This window comes from Astyanax mexicanus, chromosome 7, assembly GCF_023375975.1.
Source record: "Astyanax mexicanus isolate ESR-SI-001 chromosome 7, AstMex3_surface, whole genome shotgun sequence".
Taxonomy (NCBI): domain Eukaryota; kingdom Metazoa; phylum Chordata; class Actinopteri; order Characiformes; family Acestrorhamphidae; genus Astyanax; species Astyanax mexicanus.
The window spans coordinates 35801580-35824569 of NC_064414.1; the positions used below are offsets into that span (position 1 = coordinate 35801580).

Sequence of the window (22990 nt, forward strand, 5' to 3'; positions counted from 1 at the left end):
CGGCTTCTCCCTTTCTGTTATAGTGCTGGAACTGAAAAAAAAAACGAACACTGATTATTGCCACATTTCTTGCTATTTCAGCAGTTTTACTGGCTGAGTCTGTACACTCTCAGCACTTTAATCACCGTTGCTAAATCCGGTAACGGTGTACTTTGCCCTCAAAGGGAACTTTGACATTTTGGTAATTAAACTTTTTTTTGTACGCTCTCAGATGTATGAATTCTTCAGTTTTTTTCGATGCCCTGTATGCACTGTGTGGACTCATAGAGCATACTTAGTGGAAGTAGTATAAGTCTACTACAATAAGTAGCTTTGAGGTACAGTGCAACCACATTTATACTTGCTGATTGGCCCTGCATTCACATAGATAGATATGTGGCTGTGTTGCTGCATGCTACTGAAGGCTTCCACTAGAGTCTTAAACTTGATACAATGGCAAGAACACATCATACAGATACAGATAGCCCATCTTCAAAACCTTCCTGCATTTTAACACTTCTGAGTGCCTGCACAGGCATTGTTGTTGTGTAAACTGCACTTTTCAAACACGTTGGGTTAATTTCTAAGAATGTGCACAACTTACACACCAAATGCATAAAGGATACACAGGCGTCCATCATGGCTGCAAGAATGTGTTGTTAACCAAGGTGGTTCAAAGACCCAAACTGAAAAAATAAAAACAAATGTTGGTAATACAGTACGTTTCTTGATAATTTAACATTATTTAAACATTTATTTAATAAATGTGAACATGTTATTTTGTTAATGTACTGAAACGCTAGAATAATGTACATGTACCTGATAGATTACCTTGGGATGCTCAATGGGCCAGAGGTGGAAATTGGAGAAAAGGATGATACAGTGGCAATTTTTTGCCACACTTTTTATGGTGTCTCATTATTTTAAAACGATATACCACGCATGACACATAGTAGCACTAGCACTAGAATTTTAAACTTTCTTGATAGCCATGAGGAGAAACATTATAGTCACAAATTCCATACAAACATGTTAACATCACTGACACAAGCACTTTGTTAGTTTGTGTTGAATGATAACAAGGTTGCAATATATAAAGAGTTTTATGTATAGTTTTAACTTACAAAAATTAAGTTTTTTTATCAAATATATCTAGTGGATGTAAATGGAAGGAATTTATTTAAATTCTGTAACAAATATTGCCTTAAATTGCATGTCATGTTAGATGTGTATTTTGTTTTTGGAGGGAGTACAGTAATTAAGCAGTTTTTAGCCTACATATGGTTGCCTAATTTTATATTCTAATCCTAATAAGTGCTTTTGTAAAAATGACTAATTTTGAAGCTTTGTTGTTTTAAAGCAGAAAATACTTGATTTTGTTAAAACTGGTTTTCAATATCTGTATCAATACCAGAAAATAATATTTGTAATGTGCAATTTTTTAAAAAGCAATTATATTATTTAAGTAACAGTTAATATAAGGTCTGTTGTTCCCTTGCTTATGTTGCTTCCTCTCAGGAAAAAGCAGTCGTCAACCTCAGATCAGAACGGCAAGGCCGGACCAAGGGGAGAGAGGCGTCGTGGGCTTTCCAAAATCCACTCCCAGGGTTCAGAGGAACGGGACACAGGGAACAGTCGCAGGGAGAGCCGGCGGCTAATCAAGACTCGATCACAGGACCGAAGCGATGCTGAGTTAGCAAGGAGTGGTGTAGGGGAACCCAGAAGGACAGAGGGCGAACACAGGCCACCTCAAGAGGAGTTCCGAGGTGAGCCTGGCTCAACACGGCACCCGGCCAAGCCTCAGCCCCAGCCGGGGGAACAAGAGGGCCATCCACACCCGAAAGTACCCCGGGTCAGACAGCCTGAGGGGGGCATGGGTGAAAAGGAGGCTGGGGAGGTGGGGAAAGAGGGTAAGTTAGTTCGTAGGTGGTCAGATGAGAGGCAGGCATCTCTGGATGGCCAACAGCAAGGTTTTATTGGGGAGAGGACCGTGGGGGGCACTGGGGGGCAAGGCGGACCTGCCATGCAACCTCTTCCTTCTAAAACGAACCACACCCCACAACCCCAGCCGCCAGCCCCAGGGTTCCGGGTGGGCCCCGCCGCTCCCGCCGGCGCCCCTGAGCTCAGGGAACCTCCAGAATGGGGCAGGAAGCTGCAGCCGAGCCATCTGGAGCCTGGCTCGGCTGCCATGCTGCGCAAGGCAAAGAGGGAAAAGGCTGAGAGTATGCTGCGCAATGACTCGCTCAGCTCTGACCAGTCCGAGTCCCTCCGGCCACCTCCGCCCCGTCCTTACAAGTCCAAGCGTGGTAGCAACAAGCGGCAAATGTCGGTCAGCAGTTCAGAGGAGGAGGGTGGCTCCACACCTGAATACACCAGCTGTGAGGATGTGGAGATTGAGAGCGTCAGTGAGAGAGGTAGGTCACACCCAACCTTTCCTAATTATATAATATTTGTGTGGTGCATAACTTGTTTTAGCATTTATTTTTGTAAAAAGGTGTTAGTATGAAGGATCTTACATTGACTTCCTTAAAAAATGTTGGAAAGAAATAAGCAGGAGTGAGCTTCATCATTGCAATAGTGTAATTGTCACTTCCCAAGGTCATCATACAGTTTGATTTTATGGAATTTTTGTTTTTATGTTTTTAGATTCTGTCTTTCAGCGTTGAAGTGTACTTACAATAAAAAAAAAATCACACCTCTCCATTCTTTTGTAGGTGGGAAAATTTGCAAAATCGTCAGTGTATCAAATACTCATTTTCCCACTGTAATTAATTCTATATGCAGGTTATTGTACATAAATAAGTGTGCATTAATCTAGACGTACCTAGACTTTTTAAAAACAATTCTGATTTCTGTTTCTGTATATGCCTGTCTACAGTAGGTTATTTCAGGCCTCAGAAGATTGCGTACTTGCTTGTACTTATTAATGATTTATATCCCAGCTAGACAAGGACCTGCAGCCTTTCTTAGAAAACAATGTGCTGTGAATGTTCCTGTGTGTGTATTTGGACCAGTGAGCTAAACCAATAAGGGGTGCAGGGCAGGCGAGGGTGTGCTCATGGTAGCTGCTGTTTGGCGGACAAAGTGGTTGAACACAGACTTAAAAGGTCAGTGTATTAACACAAGCTGGAGATGAAATGTAAACAGCAGAGTGAGAGAGAGAGAGAAAGAAAGAGTGAGAGAAAGAGAGCGACATGGGGAAGGAGAGAGAGAGTAAAAAAGAGAATGAACAGTACACCATCTCATTCTTATACTTGTAACAGGACTTAATCAGACTGAGAGCTTTCACTTACACTGCAGGTAAGAGGCCTTTATAGATTTGTAGACAGAATATAAGCTGAGTGTGACTAGTAATTCTAGAAGCTTGCGTTAACCTGTAATTTTGTGTTGTGTTGATCTGACTGCTTTTTTTTAAACACGGAAATGTTTTTTTTTATCTTGTTTGAGATTTCTTTCATGTACACATATGCTAAAATTGTTGCGGTTGTATTTAATGTTTAATATACACATGGATATTTTATTTCCAGTATTTATTGTGGTGTTTCTCAACAACAGTAGCAGTAGTCTGTGCATGTATGTAAATGTTTGAATGTATTTTACATGATTGCAGACATTATGTATCTGATTTTCACACCCTTCAACAAAAATGAAACATTTACTGCATTTTAGATGATTGCAGATATTACATTTGTGCTTTTCTCAAACTTTAACAGAGCTGTAGATAGAAAGTGTGATATTGAATCCCTTGCTGTAAACCTTGGTGGCATCTCTTGGCAGGTGTGCAGACGAGTTGGCATCATGGAGCATGAGAATATAACACAAAGCAGCTGTGAAAATAAGATAATCAGTTTTAGTGATGATTAATTGTATGTAAATATTACATCTCCAAACAGGCAACTAAAATTTTTTGTTATTTCATTTTGACTCAATTTTAATTTTATTTTATTTAGCCCACCCATGCAGTAGGACTCCCTCTATCACCATCACTTGCAGTAGAAGGGTGAGAGCTAGCCCATGCCTCCTCAGATACATGTGATGCCAGCCACCACCTCTTTTCGAACTGCTCAAAATGCAGAACCACTAGGCAGCCGATATGCACAGTGGAAAGCGCCGGATCTCCATCTGCAATATACTGACTAACAGAGGCCGAAGAGAGCATGACCAGTTGTGATATATTGGGCAACGGCTGCTGATGGCGTAGTTTAATGTCTCAGGAATTCAAACCTGCAATCCTCAGGCCAGGAAAATATACTGCACTATTCAGGATAAAATAATTGTTTTACTTTTATTGTTTGTTTTTAAGTAGCCAGAAATAAATTGGAATAAAAACAGCAAGAGGTTAATCAAAGCTTTTTTTCAAACAATCCACCTATGCACTATATAGGATGGAAAAATATTTTATTAATGTTATTATTATTATTATATATTATTAAGTTGCCTTAAAAAGGCCAAATTACTGTTCTTCGTATTCTTCTAATTATTATATTTACGAAATTTATTCTCCTCACACAGCTTTTAATGTAGAAACACAGAATTTTGCAGCCTCATCATTCCTATACCCGCTTAAGTTGCTTGTGCTTTTTGGAGCGATATATTGCAAAGTTTATTTGCTAGAACCCTAGTACACTCACAAAACTTTCTACGATGTTTGCGAAAGAAACCGATCTGATTTAAGGTTTTCGTAAAATGATTGTACAAATTTTTGCCCATTGGAATAATTGGGCGCCCAACGTTCCATCCTTCACACCAGCTCAGTCCATGCAAGAAACGCTTTCTGTCTGTTGCTTCTCAGTACTGTGTGTGTATGGAGGAGCTGCTGGATAAATCAGCTCGTAGAACTTGCACTTTTCCAAGCCAACTTACAACCTTCTCTAGTTTATTATGACATGTTTCATAATGTCAAATAATAAAATTTTAACAAATTGTAAAGAACAGCCACCATATTTAAGTATTTAAGTTTTTGGAGTACAGTGACCATATGTTACATGAATATAAGAGTGATGAATCTTGTTTTGGAGAACCACAATTAGTTTTTTTTTATTCTGTTGCTGTTTCTATAAAGCTTTTAGACTGATTACATCACCTCTGATCACTTTTTCTTTATGAGCTGTATATTGGTATATCTGCAGATGACCTTTTTTTAGGGCAGCACTTTTGAAAGCAGAACTGGGTTAGATCGTGAAGAAGCAGTCTCTTTAAGGGAAGATGCATTGCATTCTATATAGTTTTATGCTTCTGACACACTTGTAAGTAAGCCACATACACAGGTCTCATCTCTCCATAGAGGTTTTTTTTTTTGTCATTTTCTTTCTCTCTGGCCTCACGCGTCACCTGAACTCCTCAGCCAGCCCATAATTCTTGGTGAGTTACAGAGTCGTGCTGGAAGAAAAGGGGAATAAGAGCAGCGAGTGGTTAATCAAAGCTTATTTCAAACAAGCCGTCTATGCACAGGTTCCTTTTTTTAGCTCTGCGGGAGTTCGGCTATTTAATGGTCTTACAGGAGCTGAAAAGGGTATGAATGACATTTACAAAGACGTAGCTTTCCATTAAAAGCAGCTGGGCATGTCAGAGTGCAGAATTATACGGCGAATACAATGGAAGATAATTATATCTGATGAGTTATTACACATTTTTTTTAATTTTACATCTTTTAAATGTTTTTTTAAAAGTCATTCATGTCGTTCGTATTTTTGAGTGATTCAGATGCTTAACAGTAAACAGAATTCCAGAGTGAGGGTAAATCATGAGCTCATTGCTGCTTGACTGTGCGTCATACTCATCTCTTCTGATCGCCTTAAGCACTTGAAATGTCCCATGTGCTCAGGAATAAGTGGGAAGCGGTCAGTGCAGGGGCACACATGCGCACATGGTGCCCCTCCATAAAACATGGCAAAAGTAAATACGGGGCCAACGTCATGGAAAGCTCCGACACTGCCACTGTATATATGTGTGTGTGTGTGTGTGTGTGTGTAAGTGAATGAGTGTAACTTCATGTCATGGGGCTTCCTCTGTCAAGAGACTAAATGCAGCTCTTAGGCTCTGTGCAAACACAAGTTCATCAGCATAGAAGCCCCATTAATCCCCGTGGGTGAACTGGGAGGGCCGTGCTTTAGGGTGACAGCTTGGCAGAGCGTGCCCCTATGGAGCCCAAATGTTCAATAAACGGAGTGCAGGGAGTGTAAACAGCAGGTTTGGAGAGTGTGTGTTCTGGCTAGCGTAAAGCAGCAGCTCGTCAGGCGGGGAAAGGCTGCGTGTTTGCGTTGCTCTCTGCTCTCTGAGACCTCACTCCAACTCACTCTTCTCTCTTTTACTCTCTGTTTCCCAGGGGACTGGGAGTGCTATCCTTTGGACCCCACAGTTTGGCATGTACGTATTTCCTGTGTATCTAATCATAAATAAACCTGTGCATTAGTTATGAGGTGTAGACTGTATGGCTGTTTTGGCAAATGACACATGTCAATGTGTTAGAACCTCTAAATATGCTAAATAGAATGTTTTCAAATTTGGAATTGATGTCCAAATGTTTGTAATAAATGTTTTCCATAATATCAAACTGTCTTGTAATGCAGTATGAATATGAGAGTAAGTGGATTTTATAGGTACAAGATATATAGCTTTAAATTTACAAAAAAAAAAGAGATCACTTAGAAATGATGAGTTTCTTTGAGTTTACCAAATTGGAAACCTCTGGAATGTAATCAAGAGGAAGATGGATGAACTACTTGCACCAGGAGTGGCATAAAGTTATCCAAAAGCAGTGTGTAAGACTGGTGGAGGAGAACATGCCAAGATGCATGAAAACCAGGGTTATTCCACCAAATATTGATTTCTGAATTTCTCTTTCTTTAGAAGGACCTTCGATTTTAGAAAGAACTATGAAGGGGCAGGTGTCCCAAACCTTTTGTCCATATAGTGTTTTTCATTGCAATTTCTAAAGTGGATTAACATCAGAATAGACACTTAGAATAAGCTCTTAAATATTACATATTAAACATTTGGCAAACACAACGGCAGTTTCTTTAGATATTATATATATAATTTATTGGACAAAATGAAAATTATTATGATTTTGAAAAAATATATAATAACAGCACATATAACAGCTGTTGTTGACATTAATGATTTTGTTTGATATAAAGACACTCTCAACTGAAAAAAAGAAAACTGTCAGTTTAGTAAAGTCATGACAAAGTTAAATATTTTTTTTTTCATCATCAGTAAATGTGGGTTGTACCCTAAATTACAGAATGATAATAATTATTATTAATTGCAACAACAATTTTCAAGATCTTCTAATAAAGAAATCGTATTTAAAAAATGATTTAATTGCATTATATGTATATATACATTTAAATTGGAGGCCAAATTGAAATTAAGTGAAATTTGAGGCCATATTGTGTAAGATATATTCATTCAATACAAGTATATACAACCTTTTTAGATAGTACTGGAGTTTTGTTTCATGTTTTTCTAGCTGTGTATGTTTGTTTTTGTGTGTGTGTGTGTGTGTGTGTGTGTGTGTATATGAAGCTGAGATAAGGGTTAGATGTAATGAGAGAGTTTCACCACTGATGGGATTAAATCACTGCCTTGTTCTCTGCAGCATCCGGTTACATGGCAACCCTCCAAGGAAGGTGATCATTTAATCGGCCGAATTACTCTGAGCAAGCGCACGGCCATGCCCAAAGAGGCTGGAGCACTGCTGGGGCTAAAGGTTAGGTGACCCACACACTGCTCTGATGCCAATTACACCCTGTTACACACACATCCTCACACACAGGTCCACAGGGGTATACTCTCACAAACTGCACAATTTAATCATATTTGTCTATATTATTTATTACGTATTTCTTACTTTCTCTGAGGCACTTTTCCTATATTGACTGTGTGTGTGTGTGTGGTGTGATTTCTAATGTTTTAATGTAATGCGTGTGTAGGTGGTCGGGGGAAAGATCACAGAAACAGGGAGACTCGGGGCCTTTATCACCAAAGTTAAAAAGGGAAGTCTGGCGGACGTGGTGGGACACTTACGGGCAGGTTAGCTCAGTTTTGCTTTACCATATTTTTCGCACTGTAAGGTGCACTTAAAATCCTTAAATTTTCCCAAAAATCATCAGTGCACCTTTTAATCCAGTAGCCGCAGCAACATTAGCCACTAACCATAGCCCTAGCTCTTTTGCTGTTCAGAGGTGCTAGCAGTTAGCCACTAATGATAATGCTCAAGCTTTAGTGGATAAACTGAAGTGCTTTACTTACCTAAATAAACAATTTTCAGGACATAAATCTGTGTAGATATACATCCAGCACTCGTTAGACTTGTCTGACTCATCTGAAATGTTTTTTTCTTTTTTTTTTTTAAAGAATTACAGTTTTGTTTACTTTACTGTATGATCTCGTCACCCAGTCGTGAATTTAGAAGGAAAACATGGCAACATCCCCATTCCTATTACCAGTTGCTGGTTACTAGTGTCGCATAAAATGCGCCTTATAATCCAGTGCACCTAATGTATGAAAATAGAACAGAAAATAGACAAGAAAATAGACCGGAAAATAGACGTTTATTGAAAGTGCCCTTGATGATCCGGTGTGCCTTATAGTGTGAAAAATATGGTACTCTGATTCATCTTTTGGATTGGATCCATACATAGGAAGAAGAGAATATGTAATTTGATATAGTTTGACAATAAACTGCTGTTTTATCTTCAGGAGATGAGGTGCTACAGTGGAATGGTAAATCATTACCAGGATTAACTAAGAAGGAAGTTTACAATATCATTTTGGATTCCCAGATGGAACCCCAAGTCGAATTAGTTGTTTCTAGGCCCATTGGGTAAGTCTTCCATTACCTTCCTCCTGTTTTTAATGAAATCTGCACCTTTTAGCCACATCTAGTGTCTCTTAAGAGCAGAGATTTGTCACAGTCTATTCAAGCGGAAGTCTGCTCTCCAGGCACAAGTGTTTGCTGGGTCTAGCCTGCTTCAGCGCTGCAGAGTTCTGATGTAATTTATGTCTATTGTGTTTAGTTTTAACTGTTAGCCATTGTATTCTCCTTTGCACTGTCCTCCTACCTCTTTAAAAAGATGTATTCATTGATTTCTCTCCAAACACTCGCGAAGGGTGTATAAATCTTGCCAGTAAGTAAAACAAACTCCTCCTCCCCCCAACTCTCTCCCCATTTGCCTCTGTCGATTTCCCCGTGGAAAGTGCAGCCCTTGTAGAAAGAGGCGGAAACTCTTCTGCGAACACCTCCCAGCTAGTCCTTTTGTTTATCAAGCTAACCCTGCAATGTTTGATTCAGATCCTTCTGTTTCAGCTTACTTTAAATGCGTATTTGTGAGTGTGTGTGAGATGTGAACTCATTGAGAAAAAATAACAGCGTGCTCAGCATGCAGTTATACAGTATCTCCAGCAGATATGTAAATGATTACAGGTGTGGCTTGATTAAAGGCTATTTCCGGGTAGTGTACCTCTTGGTGAGAGGTCATTGACTCAATGTCAAAAGACATTTTGCCCAGTTGACAGACTTTGTGAAGGGGTGTATGATTGAACTGAGAGAAGCAGCAACCATCCTCTTTGTTTTCAGTGGTTTCACTACCAAGAAACCTGCCCTGCTGTGGACTGAAACTATGTCATCTTTAGTGACAAATCCAGGTTCGTTTTGAAATTCAACAATGTTCTGGTTGGATTTTAGAGACCTTGTGAGCTCTTTAATACGGGCTTTGCTGTGGAGTGGAGAGAAACACCATCCAACCTGCTGGTGTGATGATCAGGGTAGCCATTGCATATAATGTCAGGTCAGTCCTAATAGTGATATAAGGGAAACAACATTGTTGCCTCTCAAGACAGGTCCTCCAGCTGGCAATTTTCAGCAGGATAATGCTCGCCCACACACAGCAAGGGGTTATTAGAAATGTCTCCACCAGACCGGAACACTTTCTTGGCCTGCCCCTCGACAGGTTTATCTCCAATCAAGCATTTATGGATCCGATGTGATGCCAAATTGGGCAGCCCATGAGGATCAGTGCAGGATCTATAGGCCGAGCTGCAACATCTGTTGGCAAGTGTGCCAAAGAATGTCATACGGAACCTTTATGCCTTCATGCCTAACAGTAACTTATCTTAAATCCAGACTAGAGGCCCAACAGGGTGTTTTAAATTAACTAAGCTCATTGTTTGCTCTAAACTTGTAATCACTTACATATATCATCGTTACATTCACAGATGTAAACTCTCTTAGAATTCCAACAATTCCTTCCAACAATTGTGTGTTAATGTCATTTTTTTTTTAATTGTCAAATAAATGTATTATAAAACAGTAGAAATTGTAATTCTAAGAATTCATCTTTTGTGTTCAGTGATATACCGAGAATACCAGAAACATCACACCCTCCATTAGAATCTAGTAAGTACCACCCCCAACATCATATACTGGAATTAGTGCTGTTTGCTTTACCCTCAGTTCAGCATGATGTCAGTTGTAATTGTAGTGTTCCGTTTGTCTTCTCTCTGCCGATACAGCAGGTTCAAGCTCCTTCGAGTCTCAGAAAATGGAGCGGCCATCTATATCTGTCCTGTCCCCTTCCAGCCCCAGTGGTTTGAGAGATGCGCCACAGCTCCTGCCTGGACAGCTCTCGGTGGGGCTCATACTACACGGCTTACACAGTATTTTATGCACTCTGCTTTCTTCTAGTGAGCTTTTACGATTCCACTGCTTGTGTACTTTGCAGGTAAAAATGTGGTATGATAAGGTGGGCCATCAGTTGATAGTCAACGTACTGCAGGCCAAAGAGCTGCCCCCCAGACTGGATGGAAGACCCAGAAATCCTTACGTCAAAATGTACTTCCTGCCTGATAGAAGGTGCTCAGATATTTTTAAGAATGTAAACCATTTAGTGCATTGCGTATGTTCCATGATCATTTATTTTTGATTTTGTGATCTTATATGGCTTTAACAGTGATAAAAGCAAGCGTAGAACGAAAACGGTCAAGAAGAGTTTAGAGCCCAAGTGGAACCAGACCTTTGTGTACTCCCATGTGCACCGGCGGGATTTCAGAGAGCACATGCTGGAGATTACAGTGTGGGACCAGCCCAAAATACAAGATGAGGAGAGTGACTTTCTGGGAGAGGTATGTAAAAAAAGTTTACATCGTATGAGAATCTTAATGCTTTATTTAAACTGAATTTGTTTTATCTGAAAATTAACTGTAACTTTAAAATGATCTCATTAGGGGTTAATCCTGAAAAATAAAAAAACACAAAATATTTATATTTCCTATAAATATCCACAGCCTAAGTTTTATCATTTAGTTATTTAACATATTTAATATCTTTATTTGGAAGATTTTAAAGTAAAACTCAGATGACCAGTAAATAAAGCTCACATAAAGGAACAATTAATGAATATAATGACAGACTGCCTGTCCTTTTCAGTCCAATCCTAAAATAATGTCTTTCTTGGTCATTATAAAATGAAGTGTATATAGACAGCATTTGATTAGTTGAGCTTTTTAAAAGACCATTAAAATGATTCGTCTAGGACTACTGCTGCTGAGAAATAGCTGTCTGCTGTCTGGTTATGGGCTTATAAACTTTCCAGTACAGCATGAAAGTTGTGTTTTCACCCGCATTAACACCAGCTAGATTTTTGGGGAGAAACGTGTCAGTTTCAGCAAAAAAACATGGTGGATCTATTTCTAGCATGTACTCTCTATCTCATTTAGCATAGGCAAGCAGTTGCTGCACAGGCAGCATCATTTTACCCAACTCTGCACTTCATAATTTTAATGCATTTATATTTTTGGGCAATGTCCCCTTTTAGACTCAAGCCAAACATGAGAATAGCAATAAAAGAGCCACTCAGGGGTCAACAGAGAAGGGTCCAGTGCAACCATTTGACATCAACTTAAAGAAGCTAATAAAATGGCAATAGTAGGATTTAGAAACATTATAATAATTTTGTATACATAAAATATTGTATTTGTTTTAACAACATATTTTATTTTATTTATTTTAGGAGAAACACACATCATATTAATAAAAAAAAAAACTCTTAACAGATGGGATAACATAATGTCCATGATTTTAAATGAGTACTCACTCAGTATTATTAGCTTAAATCAAATTCACTTCAAATCAACCACATAGTAATCTAAACCTGCAGACATGTTGTACTGTTACTGACAGGGGTGAATAAATCTACATAATCTTTTCATTCCAGCCCTACACTACAGAACATCAGCATAAGAAGTGATTCTGTATATACAGCTCTGGAAAAAAAAATAAGAGACCACTTCAGTTTCTGAATCAGTTTCTCTGATTTTGCTTTTTATAGGTATATGTTTGAGTATAATGAACATTGTTGTTTTATTCTATAAACATTTCTCCCAAATTCCAAATAAAAATATTGCCATTCAGAGCATTTATTAGCAGAAAATGAGAAATAACCAAAAAAACATGCATAACTTTCAGACCTCAAATAATGTAAAGAAAAGAAGTTTATATTCATAAAGTTTTAAGAGTACAGAAAACAATATTTGGTGGAATAACCCTGGTGTTTTTTAATAACAGTTTTAATGCATCTTGGTATGTTCTCCTACACCAGTCTTACACATTGCTTTTGGATAACTCTATGCCACTCACTTTTTAAGTTGTCTTTTTTTTCCAGAGCTGTACATTCCTTCCTTTTTCTTTATTAGTTAATCAAGTTTGTTTTTTCGTCTTTCTCCAGATCCTGATTGAGCTGGAGACTGCTCTGCTGGATGATAAGCCTCACTGGTACAAGATGCAGACTCACGACCTCTCTTCCATCCCGCTGCCCCACCCCTCGCCATACCTGCCCCGTAGACACCCCCACACAGACACGCCCACCAAGAAGCTGCAGCGTGAGTGGATGTGTGATTACAGGGTGTGGCATGGAAGGATGGATGCAATACTCATTTTCTCTTAGGAGAAATTGAACTTGTATTGACAGTATATTTGGTCTTTAGCCAAGGAAGTCTGGAAAAGCTCTTTTTTAGTGTGTTTAATTGGAGGGACTATAATTAGCACTGTTGTCGAACAGCACCAGTTAAAAAGGGGTGAAAGTATCTCATTATTGCTTTGCGACTGTTATGGATAAGTTAATACATTTATTACATTTAAGATTTGTTTTGTGTCTTGTGTGTGCGTGTGTGTTGAAGAGAAAGAGATTGAGAGACTGGGTTGCTGCTGTTTATGTGCATACATGTACATGTTGTCTTTTTTCCCATCTAAGAATCACGTGTTCATGTACATATCAATGTTTTTTTTCCCTGTCTGTCTTGTCTCTATTTCAATTTGTCTGTCTGTCTGTCCACAAATGTGTGTTTGTCTGTATGTGCATGTGTGTGCAGGCTCTCAGCATATCACAGAAACAGATTATGATGATGGTATTGGCGTAGTGGCTGCAGGTGGGTGGCGGGCATGGCACCAGTAACCCCTGTACTTACACTGTGATTTGTGCATTAGAACACTGAAAGAGAGAGGCACGCAGCCGGCAGAAAGAATTTTCATGTCTCTGCTTTAAAATTCCTGGAGACGATACACACATGAGCCAATGCAATGTGTTTAGCATGTGCTGTCTCACCTTTATATGCTGCTTGTTAAGCAGAAATGTTGCCAGTTTATTAAGTATGCTTGCCTAGTTGCTAATTGGGCCTTGTTTGGTCTTGAGAACAGCATGGGCATGAACTTCACAGAATGCCGGGTGCTTTGAGGTATAACGTTTTTCTATTGTAATATATAGCCTTGTCCACCTCATGTCAAAGATGCTCAGTATGGCTGATATTTGGTCTGCACACTGTTTATTTAGCAAATACACTGAACATGGCCCCAACAACAGCTGGATAGTCCAGGCTCTGATCATTAGGAATGGAAAAGGACCAATATATTTTGAATGTCAAATTACTGTTCCAAATAACTAATAAAATTGGACAAAAAACTCATGAAGATGGTAGAATTTGGCTCATTAATGGAGAACTCCAGTGTAAAATGAACTTTTGTAGTTGTAAAACATGATAAAAAGTAATTACCTTTGATCAATAGCACACCTCCGTTCTCCCACAGCATTCCAAGATCCAGACATTTTAACAGTTTGTCCAAACACCCTTCAGACTGGGTGTCACAGGGCATAATTTACCCATAATTTCCACCATTATCGAGGCTCAAAGTAGCTCCACACCTCCTTGCTAGAATCTGGAGAGCCCTGATATTTAAACCGAGGCATTAATATATTAAAGTGCACAAAAAGCTTATTAAAAAGCCTGAAGGGTGTTTGGACAAACTGTTATAACTGTATTTCTGGATCTCGGAATGCTGTGGGAGAACGGAGTCACCTTTTTCTACACCAACAGTCGAGTGGGATGTTTCCCTTCCGGTACGACAGTATTATCAAATTTTCTCTGGAGTCGAGTGGGACAAAAAACTCATAAAGCATTTGGTTCATTTACGTACAATAAGCGTGATCATTTTTTACTAGTTCTGGCTACTTGGGCAGATCTCCACATCGAGTGGGATGTTTCCCCTCTAGTACGACAATATTACCAAACTTCCACTGCTTATTGCTTAATCAACAAACTGTTGGGCTAAGAACAAGACTTTACCTGTAAACAGATGTCAAGTTAAGCTTTCAAACTTTACATAAGCTTTCAGTCAGAACTAGATAAAAATAATGTTTTTTTGCATTACTGTGCTGTGAATTCTATAAACCATTCATGAAGATTTTGAAATGGTAATTTCACCTTTAGTTTTAAATATTTGGTCTCTCCTCATTCATGCAGATTACTCCAATTTATACAAAAAAATTAATCTGCCTGATTGGAATAAAATATGCGATTTGTGTGACTGTATGTGGTGTACTTATTAAACTGGCAAATGTTATCTTATACTGCCAATGACTTAATTCACCTCCTTAGGCAGTGTCCTGTCTCCAGTGCTTTTTTCTGTAGAGTAGATGTTGACTGCACTCCACAGAACAAAGTGTGCATGGCAACACTGGATGAAGAGCAAGGACAATCTAGTTTGTATAAAGGAACACCGTGTTCTCTCCTCAGATGTCACATTTGAGTTACATGTTACATTTGAGTTATGTCACATTTGAGTTACATGTTACACTCACTTTCCTCTCTGCATGGTAGAGAGTAGAAAATGATTTACTGAAAGTGTTTGTGGTAGTGTTCAGAAGATACCTTGCTTTCATTCTCCAAAACAGCCCATCGTTTATTACTGTAAGTTCTATTATTTCGAATTATAACCACATTATACCACAGTTATGTGATGTGATTGGCTGCAATGTGATTGGCTAAGAGGCGCTCTGTGAGTGCCATTGTCAGCAGGTAATGCACTGTAACCGAAGCTCTCCATGTATTACTCCGTCACATACAGGTAACCTAGCAACGATGCAGCGCTTACAAGCCAAACAGCCTAGCTACAAACAGAGCAGCAATGGAACTATTTTTGCAAATCTATACCAAAGAGTTGATGGCTAGTAATATTATTGAGACCCTCTCCACAGGATATGCCTCTATTCTTAAAAATATGGATTTCAGTTTTCTGTAAGATTCGCTTCTCTTTTTGAACAGACAGTCCTTGCCAGACACAGCAGGACACGATCATTATCACCCCCAGTGCTGTCTACTGTGGGTGGTAATGCCTTTCTATGTATTTTGTATTTCTGATAGACAAGTGATACTCTGAGGAAAGTTGACATTTGCACAACTTCAGAAATGGAATCTGATCCAACAACAACATCAGACCTCACTCAAATTCCGATAATTCACATGTTCAACTTCACTCGCAAGATAACACCTCACAACTCACACTACATACTGCTATCCCATGACTTTTGGTATGTGAGGATAATGGCCTATATCTCAGATTTCTCTGTAGCTGGCCAAGGGCAGATGGTCAGGGTGAAAGGTTGTTCATATTTTACATATAGATAAATGGCACATAGTCAGTTTGACATATTGGCCTGGCACTTTTATTTAGGTGGGATTACTTCCATCTAGTGCCCAAAGAATCACAGTGAACAGATGTGGTTGCTGTTTTGGAAAAGTAGACACATGAATGAAATGGGTATCTTCTATTATTTTTATATTTCATTTTCATAATTAATTTGCTTGCATATTTAAACTGCCCTGAAATAAATTAAACCTGTATGTCTGTTTCTTCCTTTGAGCATTTTTATAGCAGTGCTTTTTTATTTTAAATATGATGTTTATTGCTTGTGTTCTTGTCTATTTATAGCTGCAGAAAATCGACCAAGGGAAAGAGAGAGGGAGAGAGAGAGGGATAGGGATAGGGAGAGGGAAAGGGAGAGAGAGAGGGATCGGACCACGTTAGAGGTTCCTGAGCAGCAGAGGTCAACGCATCACCGCTCTCGCTCCGTATCCCCTCATAGAGATGAGGAGAGCAGGGCCAGGTCACGGCCTGCTAACATTCCCATGCAAAGGTAACACGTCCCTTTAAATGAAATCTGCCATAAACAATTCTGTATGTTTCTAAATAGGAATGCACAAGGATATCAGAATTAGTATTAGCCAGAAGCAGTATTAGCCTATAATATAATTGGCTTTGGATTTGGCCAATATTTTAAACTGATACTAACTTTGATCTATCGTGTGCCAAAAAATGACTGTATGGCCGCATTACTATAATTGTCCGACACTAATACTAGAAACTTTAATATTTATTGATTAAAAGCATTTTTTTTATTTGTATTAAGTATTAAAGTTACAAAGATATAGTACAAGCAGCCTGTGTAGTCTCTCTGTAAGTTGTAAATGTGTATCGGCTGCAGATACAGCTCTGGAAAAAAATAAAAAAACATTTCAGTTTCTCTGATTTTGCTATTTATAAGTATATATTTGAGTAAAATTAATGTTGTTGTTTTATTCTGTAAACTACAACTACAACATTTCTCCCAAAATCCAAATAAAAATATTGTAATTTAGAGCATTCATTTGCAGAAATGGCTGAAATAATAAAAAAGATGCAGAGCTTTCAGACCTCAAATAATGCAACAAAAAAAACAAGTTCATATTCATAAGGTTTTAAGAGTTCAGAAATCAATATTTGGTGGAATAACCCTGGTTTTTAATCACCTCCTCCACCAGTCTTACACACTGCTTTTGGATAACTTTATGCCAAAATTCAAGCAGTTCAGCTGGGTTTGATGACTTGTGATCATCCATCTTCTTCTTGATTATATTCCAGAGGTTTTCAGTTTAGTAAAATAAAATTTTTAACTGGTCTCTTATTTTTTTCCAGAGCTGTATATACATTTGTAATATCGGAATTCCCCTATCTGTGCTATATTGTTACATCATTTTTCTAACTAATTCTTACTTTTCTTCTGCTCACCTTGTCATACTACACTGTAACTTATATCTAATGCCTATATATAAATAATAAAACACATGCAAATTTCATATATCTTAGTTTTTATGCAACAGCAATCTCTCTCTCTTTCTCTCTCTCTTTCTCTCTCTTTATACAGGAGTTTAGATGAGGCTCAGCATACCCGTCGCTCTCGTTCCCCCACCCGTTATCATGACCGTGGCCGTGTACAAGAGAGAGAGTATGTGGATGAAAGGTAATAAAGTGTCTATGCCTTGTATGACTATGTATGTCTTACACTGTGAATAACATCTATTTATCTTACTTCAAAGTGCCTTATAGCTTGTGTGCTTGGTGTGTACTTGATGGATTTGTTGAAGAGTTTTTTTTTTTTTTAACTGTCTGAGGGATGATTGGCTGGCTGATATTAAATTTCTTTATAATTATTTGATGCCATTTGTACTGTAATATTATGTTTTTATTGGGAAGTCCAGGAGAAAACATATTTTCACAACTTTTCACGACCTTTTCACGACCTGATTACACAACTATGTCTAACATTGAAAGATCTGCATCTCTGAAAAGAGAAAAATTAAGAGCATTCCATGCTAAATTCATACTTAGCCAGTGTGAATTATCCAGTATTCAGTGTTTTCTATCATTATTCTTTATTGCTTCTATATTCCATTCCCAGTCACCATTTTACATGATCATTATCGTCCAGAGGAACGATGAGGAAATTTCTTTAAATCATACATCAGGTTATGAATTACATAATAAGTTTTAATAATTAATTTTGTTCTAAATATGGTTATACTCTGCTCCAAGTCCTTTTATACCCATGCTCTTTCTTTGTGTTTGCTTGTTTATTGGTTGGTATGTTTGTTGTTTGTTTACTCCCTCATGTGTCACCCATCTTCATGGTAATTGCAGTGAGGTCATCTTGATACACAGATCAATGCGGGGTAGGAGCGCAGAGTGCCTGCACACCAAAAGGTAAACCGGACTGGATCTTCACTAGAAATCAGAATATTAATTGTTTTATTATCATCATTAGTTACCTTCTAGTTTACTTTAATTTTTGCTCGTTCCTTGACGTGATTGAGTTTAATTTAATGTATGTGTACGTAGCTGCTGTCATGCTCTCTCCATATTCTCAAGTGTTTCTCTTCAAACTTTGCTCTAAATACTTTGCTCAGTATTCTGCTGCACAGTAGCTCTCTGACATGAACCATTACCAGTGGAACTTTCCACTCCTTATTGGCACCCAGCCCAAATCCAACGCCAGTGATCTGTACAAGGCAACAGTTTAGTTAACCTCAAAATAACCATCATACTTTATTCAAGTGTTATTATTACATTTATTTTAGTCAGTGTCAGCGAACCATTTAGAGAACCTTACATAGAAGAGGTCGAGTGGCTGGCAGGAGCTGGTTCTTAAGTAAAGCATGACATTTTTATTGGCTTTCTTTTGGTTTTTATGTTTGCTGTTGTTTTACTTTGTTTTACTGTGTTCACTTCTTCTCGCATGCTTGCACGCTGTTCTAACTTCAGAAGGTGCTCTAGGTACAATAGCACACTTCCACCTAAGATGCCTCTCTTAGTCAATGGCATTCATAAAGACATCTATAGGTAAGGATGTAAATTGAAAGGTGATATCTATTTTACTCTAAAAGCCGAGACTTAATTAACAAACCAGGACTGTGTTTTCTTTTTTTTATTTTTTATACTTATATTTTATTGATTTATCAAAGCTTGATTGATTAAGAAAAAATACAAACAATGCTGCCAGGGACCAAATAATAGTAAAATTGACATTATGGTGGTATTATCCAAAAAAAAAAAAATCTTGCTTACAAAATAGGAATACAATGAGCAAACGTGGGTTAAGAAAAAAAAAAATATATATATATATATATATATATATATGCATACATAGACATACACATATGCATATATCCATGCATATACATACACATACACAGAGAGACCAGGGTTGGGGTAAAATTCTCCAACATTCAAGGCTATTAAATACAGTCAGGTGTTAATGTAGTCAAAAGGCTGTGTCGAGTAAGCCTCATACTGAGCACTCTCTCTCTATGGTAATTTGTTCTTAATGCTTTTGGCCCAGATCTGGCTGTGAATACATTTACACAGAACATCTAAGTAGCTAAGTGTATAGATGTTGATTTGTTTGCATATGTTCTTTGTTGTTACAGTAATAATAGTTGGTTAGGGTGTTCTGTTTAAGCTTTCAAGTAAAATGGTATCCCTTTCAATTTTACATATTATGTAACTTATGTATGTGTTTCATAAACCTTTTAGATTTTTCCTTTTTTTTGAATATAACATTTTCAAATAAAATATTTGTCCATTAATAATAATTATCAGTGTTAATTAAAAAAATATATTTACATCAGTCAATCACAAAATACTGGCTGCGTTTCTGTATTTAAAGTTTACAGTATCTGATGAAGGACATCTTAGACATATGTATTATTGTGGAAGCCCGTTCAGTTTTCAGATTAAATATATCATGTAAAAAAAGTTAATGTTATGTTTATGAAGGGAACTAATGAAAAATATAATAATTTTATACCATGGTCATCTTAATCTAAATATTGTTTATTTACTAGTAAATCACAAGTTTTTAATTTTTCTTCTTATTATTATTAGCTATACAGCTCTGGAAAAAAATAAGAGACCTCTGTAATCTGTAAAATACGGACAACATTTCTCCCAAATTCCAAATAAAAATATTGTCATTTAGAGCATTTATATGCATAAAATGAGAAATGACAAATAAAACAAAAAACAAAAAAATGCAGAGCTTTCAGACCTCAAATAATGCAAAAAAGTATTTGGTGGAATAATCCTGTTTTTTTTCATGCATCTTGGCATGCTCTCCTCCACCAGTCTTACACACTGCTTTTAGATAATTTTATGTCACTCCTGGTGCAAAAATCAAGCAGTTTAGCTTGGTTTGATGTCTTGTGATCATCCATCCTCCTTTTGATTATATTCCAGTGGTTTTCAGTTTTAAAAAAATCAAAGAAACTCATCATTTTTAAATTGTCTCTTATTTTTTCCAGAGCTGTTTATTTATGAAATTATTACTATTATAATGTTTTATTTGTTAAAGTTTGCTCAGATTATATTTTTTGTGTTTCTCTGTGTATATGTGTGTGTGTGTGTGTTTGCTCATCCGTCTGCATGCACGGTTGCACGTTAAGTTCCACCCTTCCTGCATGTCTTAAGACTCAGCCCCGGCTGTCAGTGGTCTCTGCCACTCGCCAAACTGTGGCACAGCGTGTGCTCAGGTTCACTGATGACAGCACCATTAGGTAAGATACAGATCATACTCTTAGCTAACCCAGGATAAACCAAAAAATGACCCAAACCTATAAAAGAGTGTAAGCAGATAAGCCTCTAAAACGGGAGAATCATGTGATTAAAGTCGTTGTCAGCAAGTTTCATTGCATGCTCTCCAGTCTCCTTTGCCATGATAAGACATGCCTGTTCTTTTTGTTGAATCTAATATTCTTTGCTTGTTATTTTTTTTTCATTTGTTTGTCTTTTTGCCCTCTTTTCCTCTCTCCTTTGGATGGCATGTTGTGATCCTAGTGATCTGCAGCCCCCTCTTGACAGGGTTAGAAGTGCTAGTACCAACTGTCTGAGACCAGGTTCAAATTCCAATTCATCAGAACGAGAAAGGTACTCATAAGTCCTCTTACTTGTCGCATAGTTTGATATGTTTTACTGTTTTTCACAGAGGTGTACACATGTTTTGAGAATGCATCACCTTTATCAACTTAGTTAACTTAGCTAAGTCTTGTAGTGGGCATTACTTTGTAGATGGGTCATTATCAGATCACTTTGCCTTTTGGGGGCTCAGAGTGGTACAGCAGACTAAACGCTGCCACTATCATCTGGGGCCAGTTGTTCAAAGGTAATCTGATCGGATTTTGGTTATCGGATTGGATCAAATCTGGAAAACGGGTTGTTCAAAAGGGAAAGAAGCATTCTGAAATCGGATCAGATCACGTAATCCAATCCTAGTTTGTAAATGGATCAAACCTTCAGTTTCTGTTGTTCAAAACTTTTCAGTAGGATTTGGATAACTTTGATCCAAAAAACAGGATTACCCTGATCCCAACAAGGAGTAGGATTTCAAGGGGGATTTCAGAAAGTAAATGTGGTAAAACTTTAAAATCAAAGTTTTAAAGTAAAAAAAAATACATTTGTACAATTTAGTGTATATACATTTACTTCTATTTTGCACTTGACCTGTTTAACCATTACAGTAATAAAGTAGACATTGGCTACCAATTAAGCCTTTTATTATAGTAACGTAAAAATAAAAACAATCTTGACCCCATTAAATAAACCCCCCAAAAGATTTCAATAACAAACAAAAATAATATATTCATTTTTTCATCTACGTCACTGTCATTCATCACCGTATATTAATGTCAAAGAAACATTTATCAGATATGAAGCTGTCAAAAATAATTTCGAACAATTGCAAAGAACACCAGAGTTTGTCCTGGTTCTTCAACAGGCTCAGGTGCATCATGAACATCACAGAGAGGGACATTGCATCTGGTAGCAACATTGGGCAGGACAATACATGCAAGTGTTATGTTGCATGCTCCCTGTGGTTCGACTCGCAAATAGTTAAGTCATGCAAAGCGTCTCTGCAGAACGCTCAATTGCTCGTATTGTTTTGCAATAAGCAGTATCTTGTTACTGCAAGAAAAGGAGTCATCAACCCCTGTTGGTTCTTCTATCTGTTTTTTACATAGCTGGTAATCCGGATTAGGTAATCCTGAAAACTGTGTTTCTGGATCAGGTTGATCCAATCCAATATTGCTTTGAAAAACTGGCTTAAAAGTAAGACAGATCACCTGATCCTGGATAGCAAAAAATGTGATTACCAAATCTGGATAATTTTGATCCGGATTACATTTTTTGAACAACTGGCCCCTGAGGATCACCGAATTGAATCCTGGGTTATGCAGCTTGCCATCAGCAGCCAGAGTCTGAGATTACAACTAGCCATGCTCTCTCTCCATCCAGCCGAGTGTCACTGCGTCTGAGCCTGACTTTACATGAATTGGAGAAGGCATTTGCTGTTCCTTACCCCCCTTGTTGTTCTACTAGTGATACGGGGTGAGTTCTAGTGTCCTAATGAGTGGGTAGGGTAATTGACCTTCTTAACCCTCCTGTTATGTTCATTTGTCAGGAACAGCAATGCTGTTCCCTGGTCAATTCTCATCCAAAGTAATATTAATAATACAAAAAAATTCAAACAAGCAGTGTGAATATTTTACTACTAACTACATTGCTAATTATTCTATCAATATTTAGTGCAATGGTGTTCCTTACCTCTAACAGGTAATGGTTTAATCAGGATAATTAACTCGTATTTAAAAAAAAAAATACATGTTTTTTAATGTTTCACTAATTAACTACTTTTGAAAGACCAACATATTAGACATTATAGCTTTACATAACATTAAAACATAATTTTGAATTTTGTTTTAGTTTTTGTTTATTGCAGGGGTTATATGTTGATTACACTAATTAAGGCAAGCAGAATAAGTTTATACTAAAAAAAAAAAATTAAAATATTTTTCCTAAATCTTCAAACTT

General features: G+C 37.6%; 1 protein-coding gene across 27 annotated transcripts in view; it reads left to right on the plus strand.

Moving 5' to 3' along the window:
* Nucleotides 1-22990, plus strand: part of LOC103030767 (regulating synaptic membrane exocytosis protein 1) — a 123325-nt gene that overhangs the window by 80202 nt on the left and 20133 nt on the right. For 11 of the 27 annotated variants that reach the window (XM_049481204.1, XM_049481210.1, XM_049481207.1 and 8 more), the window contains 18 exons: nucleotides 1498-2393; nucleotides 6305-6345; nucleotides 7583-7693; nucleotides 7917-8016; nucleotides 8686-8809; nucleotides 9096-9113; nucleotides 10335-10381; nucleotides 10498-10613; nucleotides 10707-10837; nucleotides 10935-11106; nucleotides 12708-12861; nucleotides 13351-13407; nucleotides 16244-16448; nucleotides 17496-17591; nucleotides 18269-18331; nucleotides 18890-18967; nucleotides 20569-20679; nucleotides 20960-21049. In XM_049481204.1, the coding sequence (XP_049337161.1) occupies nucleotides 1498-2393; nucleotides 6305-6345; nucleotides 7583-7693; nucleotides 7917-8016; nucleotides 8686-8809; nucleotides 9096-9113; nucleotides 10335-10381; nucleotides 10498-10613; nucleotides 10707-10837; nucleotides 10935-11106; nucleotides 12708-12861; nucleotides 13351-13407; nucleotides 16244-16448; nucleotides 17496-17591; nucleotides 18269-18331; nucleotides 18890-18967; nucleotides 20569-20679; nucleotides 20960-21049 (2610 nt within the window). Of the gene's footprint in view, nucleotides 1-1497; nucleotides 2394-2857; nucleotides 3280-6304; nucleotides 6346-7582; nucleotides 7694-7916; nucleotides 8017-8685; nucleotides 8810-9095; nucleotides 9114-10334; nucleotides 10382-10497; nucleotides 10614-10706; nucleotides 10838-10934; nucleotides 11107-12707; nucleotides 12862-13350; nucleotides 13408-16243; nucleotides 16449-17495; nucleotides 17592-18268; nucleotides 18332-18889; nucleotides 18968-20568; nucleotides 20680-20959; nucleotides 21050-22990 lie in introns of those variants that run through there. The other 16 variants (XM_049481213.1, XM_049481216.1, XM_049481220.1 and 13 more) reach the window with 7 other exon arrangements.